The sequence below is a fragment of the Gymnoscopelus microlampas genome (assembly GCF_963454915.1).
Source record: "Gymnoscopelus microlampas genome assembly, chromosome: 8".
NCBI lineage: Eukaryota > Metazoa > Chordata > Actinopteri > Myctophiformes > Myctophidae > Gymnoscopelus > Gymnoscopelus microlampas.
The window spans coordinates 40,338,504-40,347,489 of NC_139945.1; the positions used below are offsets into that span (position 1 = coordinate 40,338,504).

At 41.3% G+C, this 8,986-nt stretch overlaps 1 protein-coding gene across 1 annotated transcript in view; it reads left to right on the forward strand.

Annotated features, from left to right (window-relative positions):
* Positions 1–8,742, forward strand: part of capn12 (calpain 12) — a 14,920-nt gene extending 6,178 nt beyond the window's left edge. Inside the window, exons 7-21 of the mRNA XM_084064179.1 lie at positions 1–42; positions 598–672; positions 864–1,045; positions 1,779–2,047; positions 2,391–2,464; positions 3,291–3,413; positions 3,501–3,540; positions 3,647–3,718; positions 4,345–4,390; positions 4,686–4,747; positions 5,201–5,269; positions 5,451–5,529; positions 6,116–6,232; positions 6,813–6,865; positions 7,029–8,742. The exon at positions 1–42 is cut by the window's left edge and continues 50 nt beyond it. Coding sequence (XP_083920305.1) covers positions 1–42; positions 598–672; positions 864–1,045; positions 1,779–2,047; positions 2,391–2,464; positions 3,291–3,413; positions 3,501–3,540; positions 3,647–3,718; positions 4,345–4,390; positions 4,686–4,747; positions 5,201–5,269; positions 5,451–5,529; positions 6,116–6,232; positions 6,813–6,865; positions 7,029–7,055 — 1,330 coding nt within the window. The 3' untranslated portion in view covers positions 7,056–8,742. The remainder of the gene's footprint in view (positions 43–597; positions 673–863; positions 1,046–1,778; positions 2,048–2,390; positions 2,465–3,290; positions 3,414–3,500; positions 3,541–3,646; positions 3,719–4,344; positions 4,391–4,685; positions 4,748–5,200; positions 5,270–5,450; positions 5,530–6,115; positions 6,233–6,812; positions 6,866–7,028) is intronic.
* Positions 8,743–8,986: the final 244 nt, after the last annotated feature.

An 8,986-nucleotide genomic window follows, 5' to 3' on the forward strand; every position in this document is an offset into this window, starting at 1 on the left:
CCCCTGGGGCTTTGTTGAATACCGTGGACCCTGGAGTGACAAGTGAGGAAGCTGCCTGTTTATGAAGTGTAGACTGGGATCACTCTGCTTTGCAGGTTGCTGATCTGGTCGGGTCTAGAGCAGAAAGGGAAATGGTGCATGCATGTATGTGTGTGTGTGTGTGCAAATTACCGGGTACAGTAGGTGGGCAATAGACCGGATAAGACTAGTTCATTTGGAATAGAAACCAGGCTTTCCACAGTTATCACGGAAAGCCTGGTGACGCGACGCAAGGCTAGTTACGTGTGTGTGTGTGTGTGTGTGTGTGTGTGTGTGTGTGTGTGTGTGTGTGTGTGTGTGTGTGTCTGTGTGAATGTAGATCTTAAGGACTGGGACGACTTTAACAGTGTGTGTGTGTGTGTGTGTGTGTGTGTGTGTGTGTGTGTGCGCGTGCGCGTGTGCGTGTTGTAACTGGCTGTTTCCCCATTATTTGACTGCACTGGCAGTGTTTATGTCCTTTGTACATCTTGTACTTCTGTTTATGTGGACATAAATAAATATTTCAAATGTGTGCGTGTGTGTGTGTCTGGCTGTGTGTGTCTGTGTGTGTGAACATAGGTCTAAGGACTGGGGTGACATTGACAGTGCCGAGAAGCAAAGGATTCTGAATAAGAAAGAGGATGGAGAGTTTTGGTACGTTAGCAAGAAACGCATACCATGGAGTGTTGACACACTGATAATCCATACAGCTAATCCACACAGCTTCCGAAGATGAAACTCACAGAATGTATGTTCCTACAAGTCAAGACATGTTTAGTGGAACATGTATCTGTACGTTGCAAATTCAAACAGTATTTCCTGCTGTGTGTCTTCCCTGTTATCAGGATCAGTGTAGAGGATTTCAGCAGATTGTTTGACAGTGTGGAGCTGTGCAGCGTGAACCCTGACACCCTCACAGAGGAGAAGGCTCCCGCCTCAGCCAGCTCCCCTGGTTCCTGGACCATCAGTGAGCATGAGGGTGTCTGGGTGCCAGGGAGCTCTGCTGGCGGCAGACGCAGATACCAGCGTGAGTATTATTATGAAGCGTGTGTCATGTGAGGCTGTGTGCACGTACTGTATGTGTGGGCCTACTGTACATCCTTACCTGCCGTGGTGGACAGTAACTTAAGTGCATTTACTTGAGTACTGCACTTAAGTAATTTGTATTTGATTGTGATTTGGCTTTCGCTCTGTCCGAAATTTCAATACAGCAATGCATTGATATTTAGAAGAAAATGTACTTCGTAATTTGTACTTTTGAATCCTTGAGTGCTTTAAAGGGATAGTTCAGCCCCAAAAATACTTTTTTTCTATCGATTAGTCACCCCATGGAGGCTTGAATTCATGAATATTTTTTAGTTTTTGTCTCATTCTTAAGCCAATAATTTGATGACCGGCAGTGGTTCCGGAAGGAGACACAAAGAGTCTCCTTTGTGTCTCCTACCGGAACCGTTGCCTACCGGTCCTCTGGTCATCAAATTATTGGCTTAGGAATGTGACAAAAACAAAAAAATATCCATGAATTCTGAAGTCTCCATGGGGTGACTAATTGATAGAAAAAAAGTAATTGTTTGGGTGAACTATCCCTTTAAGGCTGATTTATTCATAATTGTGCGTTGGTGTCGTGCGCCAAAAATAGCCGATCTACAAGTCGCAGCAACACGTAACACCGACGCGCAACTAAGTATAACTGAGGCTTGAAGCACTTTTGTGATGGCAGCTGTAGGAACTCAGTGTCCTTCTCTCTGTTCTTCTGTCAGGATCATACTGGAAGAACCCCCAGTTCGAGTTGGTTCTCTCAGAGCAGGACCAGCCAGAAGAGGAGGATGAGGATGATGAGGATGATGACGACGATGATGATGATGACGACGATGACAAGAAGATGACTCCAGAGGAGAAGAAGATAGCAGAGAAAGGAAAGAAGTGCACTGTGCTAGTGGAGCTCCTGCAGAAAAACAGGAGATCACAAAGCAAAGTCCACTTTCTCTATATGGCGTTCCACATCTTCAGGGTGAGGCCACACACGCGAGTGGACTTGAAAGATGCAATGCATTCTACTGTACCAGTGTAGTACCTAGTACCTAGACTCTGAATCTCTTCTTTCTGTGCAGGTTCCCCCTGAGGTATGTACTTAATGCACACAACATCAGCATTTGGGATGCATCAGTGGCTGGCCAGATAACATCATTACAACATCCCTGGTTCAATTACTGCTGGAGACCTGTGTTGCTGTCTCCTGTATCTTTGCTTATCCTATCTTAAAAAAAGCATTAAGATTTGTCTTTTGTTGCCTTTGCCTGAATCAATATTATAACCATTTCGGTGTATTTATATATTCAGTTGTTCAATCTAATATCTAAATACAGCTTCAGGGTACGTGTCTGGACAAAAGCTTCTTCTCCTCAACTCGCCCGGTGGGGCGCTCTGGGAAGTACCAGGCTAAGAGGTACTACACTGTGTTTTCCTCTCCCACATTATGTATTTATTTTTTATCAAACATTCACAATGATGAGGAAGCAGAAAAAAGTAAATGGTTATTCTTTCAATAAACATAAAAAAAAAAATCACATTAACATACAACATACACATACAAAAAGAAGACAAAGCCTCAATACAAAATAAAAATAAAAATATGATTTAAAAAATAAAAATAAAAATAAAATGTCTCCATTAACTATTATGTATTCATTTGAATATAATTGTATTGTCAATTTGATAATAAAAACAATGGATAACAAAAAAAAAACTTTTACAATCTCATTTTCATCTCATCATACAGTCATCATAACGTGATAACATGTTAGGCCTTCATCATGTATCCAGTAGACAAACTTGTCCAGTGTCCTTTCCAAATCAGTGCTTTCTAAATATTGAATAAAGGGACCTCATTTTTCTTTAAACATGTAAACTACTCATCATCTTTCACCTCTTTTTTTATTCTATGGCTTATGCTCCCTTGAAGAAGCTAAGAAATTTTGTTTGATAACTGTGGTCATCATAATCCATACAAACAGTAAAATCAGGTTAATTTAACTCAAAGACTCAAAAAATGGACCCATAGTTATGAGCCAAGAGTTTGCGGAAGCATGTCTCTGAAACAGACAAGAGTACTGTATTTATCTGACGTCAAAGTTAAGCCAGAAGTTATCATTTACATTGTTTTTCATGCAGATCTACAGTACAATCTAACCCTATAACCAGTTAAAACACATTACATTTCTTCATTGTGCAGTCTGACAAACTGTGTTTTGTGTGTATTCACTCCATGACAGGAGTGCGTGGAGGAAGGTGCATTTGGACCCTGGCAACTACGTCATTGTGGCTTCCACCTACCGACCCAACCAGCCCGGAGAGGTCTTCCTCCGAATCTATTCCAAGACTGGAAATGTTCTGGGGTAGGATGGAGGGGAGGTGAAGAATTGAAGGTTGCTTGCCTTGTCTAAGTGTATTTTGAACTAACAGTGGTGATTCTTCTGTTCCAGGACACAAGATTTCACTTGCACGTCAAATGCATTGACAATGGTGAGTCCACTGACCTCATCTACAACCACAACACTGGTACAGTATGATAACAGACTGTGCTGAAGTCATATGGCATTGTTTGCTGTCTTTTTCTCTGTTCTAACAGGTCATGTCCACACCGGTCACTCCAGAGGACCACTTGAGAGTTCGTAGGTTTTTTGATGAGTTTGCGGGGCCGGTAAGAATTATTTTTCTGCCTTGGCTTTACATACCTAAAGCTGCTTTACCTTAATTAACGGGACAAATCACTATCCCTGGGCTGTGCCAGAGGAGTTCAGGCTAGCAAAATCAGCATATGCTGCATTTCAAAATGTAACTCTTTATTATTATTTTGTTATTTGTTCTCCTATTTTAGCCAGCCTTACTGGCTGGTAAGGTACATCATAACTTGTTTGCTTAGATTTATACTATAGAACTTATGTTTTTGTCTCCGCAAGGTGGAAGGCGTGGCCGAGACACAGATCTGTCCGATTTTTCATATTCCATCCTTATTGGCATCTAAAGTTTGCAGGAGTGGCTCGTTTTGAACAAAATGCCTCAAACTATGAACACAGCGTCCGATTGCTGTGAAACTTTGCACGCACATCCCACATATCAACATATTGTGACTGTGCAATCATTTTATCAACATTAATCCCTTAACTTCTGCAGTTTCCACCCTCTATAATGACTGAATTCCCAACATTGCTGGCCCACAATAACCTACCTGACCTGATGGAGCCCTGTGCTCCGAGGAGCACTTTTTCTAGTTAGAAATGTTTTATTATAAAGTCTATTCTAATAATCTGCTGTGTCTTCTGACAGGATGACAGATTGAATGCTAAAGAGTTCATGAACCTGGTCAACTCAGGTAAGGTAACTCAGGCGATTCCAACATATCACATTTGACATGTTATACCAACAACCAGATGAGATTATAATATGGAATTTTAAACACTGGTGCAAAAGCAGCCAATAAACTGTCATTGTTTTTACAATGGCCACTAGATGGGAGCAAAGTAGTAACATGTCCCATCTCTGCCGTGACCAGAGGAAGAGGCCACAATTGTCAACAACAGTCTAGACAGAACCTCATAGTTGTGGATGCAGCAAATTAAGTTCAATTAAATAACAGAAGTAACTGTGACTGTAACTTTGATTTTCAGTGCTAGAGAAAGACTACCACATCCCACTGGAACTATGCAGACAGCTCATCTTTGGGGAAGAAGTATCCTTATGCCTGATTTTCATACTCCATCGTAAGATGCTGTCCGAGGCTGAAAATAGCCAATCTACAACCTCACAACACATATGACGTGTTATAGATCGCCTATTTTCAATGTGTGACAGGGTCGTACATGTATGTCGAGGTATAGGCTTTGCTCTGACTCAGTCCCCTGTCTACTTGTAACAATAACACTACATGTATTTATATAGCATAGTGCTGAACAGGAGCATACAGTATGACACAACTGTACCCTCTTGGTGACCGTCTTGTTTAACTTATTCCAATAACTTTATTTCAGTATGCTATTGCCTTTTTCACCTCACAGCATCTCTCTCATAGCATCTCTATCATAGCATCTCTCTCATAGCGTCTGTCTCATAGCGTCTTCCACCATCTGTCCTAATGTCTTTCTGAGCCGCCCTGTTGCGGCGTCCTCCTTAACTCGTCTGTCAGACTAAAGGGCGCAGCAGTCTGAGACGTGACCAAGCAGAAAACCTGGTGTCCCATCTGCGCAAACTTCAGGTGACAGTGTGTGTGTGTGTGTGTGTGTGTGTGTGTGTGTGTGTGTGTGTGTGTGTGTGTGTGTGCGCGTGTGTGCGTACGTACGCGCATGTGTGGTAGAGTTATGAGAGTGCTGGGGATGGGTGTTTTCTTATGTGAAGATGCTATTAGACTCATTGTCTTTGTCTTGTTGCTTTTTCAGTCCACCTTCTTTCAGTTTGATGAGGACTCCTCTGGGTCAATGAGCCCATTTGAACTCAGCCTGGCACTTCTGGCAGTTGGTATGCACACACATGCACATTAGACACACGCACACGCACACGCACACACACACACACACACACACACACACACACACACACACAGTAAAGGCACTGTACGTCGTACACCGTACGTACACACACACACACACATGTCCCAGTGACACACATAACTCTTGCAGTGTAATTTTACATTCTATTGTTTGTTTGTGTTATTTAACTTATTCTTAATTGTATTCTCTTAACTCTGTAATTACTATTTTTAATTTCATTCAAATTTCAAAAGCAGCCCTCATTATAGAGTTCGGGCCGTACTAGGCCCTCACACCTACGTCGCACTGCCCATCCGACCGATATGTCTGAGTCATGGTATCGGGGGATTGTCAGAGTACCTGTTGTGTTTTGTGTAAAGCATTTTGAATTGCCTTGTTGTTGAAAAGTTTAGAAATAAACCAGTATGCAACAACAGCTGTCATTTGTTTTGAACATTTATATTTGAACTAATATATTTACTCAATATAGCAGTTCTGTTAGAGCTAATATAACAATATTATAAAATATCTCCATTAGAACTAATAATTATTATTGTACCACTGGTCTCTTCCAGGACTCCAGTCCGATGATAAGGTGGTTCAGCTGCTGTCAGAGAGGTTTGGCTCTGGGGAAGTCCACCTGTCCTTCCATGGCTTTGTGGCATGTGTGGCCAGGCTGCACAAACTACATGGTAACACACATGCAGTCATGCACACACTCTAATTGCATTCAGAAAAGATCTGTGTTGGTCACTGTGCCTTCTGCATGCGTGTGTGCATCTGTTTCAACATAGTACCTTGAAACACTGGAACCATGATTGATAAATTGGAATGTAGAATGGGGCAATCCACAAACATATTTGTGAAATGTAACTCCCACTTCATGACTCATTTACTTGTTGCGTATTTATAAACTCAGTGTATAAATACACAACAAGCATTATTACATTGACATGTACTGTATATATTCAAAAGCTGATAATAATGATGCAGTTGAATAATTAACATGGCACGCTAAAACAAATTAGCTCTAAAAATGACACTGACTATCACAGATCACAGTTAATATACATATAGTCTAAGTCTATAATCTAAGTCTTGATACATTATGTACCAGATATTAGGAGTTTGAGTTTGAATTAGGAGCGACAATATTTGCAAGTACTGTATGCAAGTTGTTGCATACAGTAGTCCTTTGATTGAATAATAGAATTAAGATGTTTCAAAGGATGTTGTTTTAATTCTAAAGTATTCATCTCTTCTCTCCCTCAGCTCTTTATGAACTGGAGATGAGTCAGGAGGTCAAAGGCAGAGGAATTAATTCTGTGAGTATGTGCCTACTATAGAAGAAATGTACGGTGTCCCCACAGTGCATTCTGAATAGTATTACCCTTCTATAGGAACTGCATCATATTGTTCGAAAACAAAGCTTTGTCATAATAATGATGATTCTGAGCTCTCTTCTCTCTATCTCTCTGTCATCCACAGTGGCTGCTTAAATTCCTAACTATCTGAAAACCCCTGTGTAAATCCGGCCTTCACGTAGGCTCAGCAGAGCCGTCCTGTCTGAGCAAGGAGATAACAATGTCATTCCTCTGTTTACAACATGTCATTCTCGCTCACTCCCCCTGTCTCTGTCTCTGTCTCTGTCTCTGTCTCTGTCTCTTTCTCTGTCTGTCTGTCTCTTTCTCTGTCTGTCTCTTTCTCTATCTGTCTGTTTCTCTATCTGTGTCTGTCTGTCTGTCTGTCTGTGTGTCTGTCTGTGTGTCTGTGTGTCTGTCTCTCTCTCTCTCTCTCTCTCTCTCTCTCTCTCTCTCTCTCTCCCACACACACACACGCACACACAAACAAACACACGCACACACACGCCCTCGCTCTCTGTCACCATGAAACTGACCACTGTCTGGGCTTTTGTCACAGTTATGATGCAAAGCTTTCTTCACAGCAAACAATGCAGTTGTTATCAAGTAACCAATCTCCTTGTGCCAGTGTTTTATCATACTTGGTTCCAGCATTGTGGTCCATTCACTTCAAAATAATAACAAGTAAAAAATACATTAAAAAGGGAGTGAGACAAAAAACACATTATTATAATTAACTGTTTAAAATATATACAATTTTGTAATTGCCAATTAACCCCCATGTGTAGTCCCTGTCACTGCCAACCCCTACTTGTTGGTCCTAGGAAATGTGTGGTCAACCACATGTCTCCTCCGATACACATGGAGTCACAGGCTGCCTTTTTTCACCTGACAGTGGGGAGTTTCACAAGGAGCGTGTAACGTGTGCGGAGGAACACGTTATTCCTTCAAGTTCTGCTCCCTGCTGAACAGGCGTCCTGAACAACCTGTAGGAGTTGCTAGTGCAGTGACAACTATCACCCTTCCCTGCCCAGCTTCCCACCCGCAAGCACGGCCAATAACTTGCGTTTGTTGGAGTGCCCGGCCAAGCCGCCCTGTGATGGATTCGACCCCCAGTCTCCATGATGGTGGGCAGCACAGCTTTACCCTAGCGGCACCCACATATCCTTTTCCATGTCCTCAGTCTTCTATCACTCCACACATTCGCTATTTTAAAAATGATACTAGTCTGACAACATGGAAGAATGTGTATTTTTATGCAGTGCAATATTTCACATTTTAGAAATTATAAAATATTGTTATGCCTGGTCACATTTGGGTCACATTTTCCTTCAAGGTCCTAGAAAGATCCAGAGTGTTAATTTAACTGTGAAAAGAGACTAAAATAAAATGACCCGCACACCGTCTGCACTTGCAAAATAGGAACAAATGTTTTTTAAGCAACTTTTTGGTCACATAGACCTTCTTCAGGCCTGACGGTGTGCGGGTCATTTTATTTTACTCTCTACGTTTGATCCCTACCTACGCACCCGTCTCTGAGCCAATCAGGTGTGCATAAGACTTTGTTAACTGTGAAAGTGTAAAAGTAAGATTTCAAAATGACTGGCTATATATAGTGAGCCTTATTCCAAAGTACACTAGGTTATATTATCTCATGCCTGACTTCCTATGCACCTTTTTCTTAATCTCTGTATATTGCTTGTAGCCTCATGTATTTTCATCTTGTGTAAAGGAAGGCATTTATACCCTTTGTAATATCAACATGATAACATACACAGTAATATCATTGTTTTTTCAAGATAGAGAAGTTTAATCTTTAATGAAAATATTTCAATATTACCCAGATTAAAATGAATTTAACAAACAAAATGAATGTATCGTCTAATGATTCAACATTATTAAATATCCCATGAGTAAATATAATAACCAAATAAATATATATTGTAACTGCGATTGTGCAATCACTTTTGGCCACATGTGCATAGCCTACACACACTCGCACTCACACACCCATCCCACATACATGCGCGCATGCACACACACACACGCACACAGCGAATCCCTCTCTGTCACATAATGAGTGTG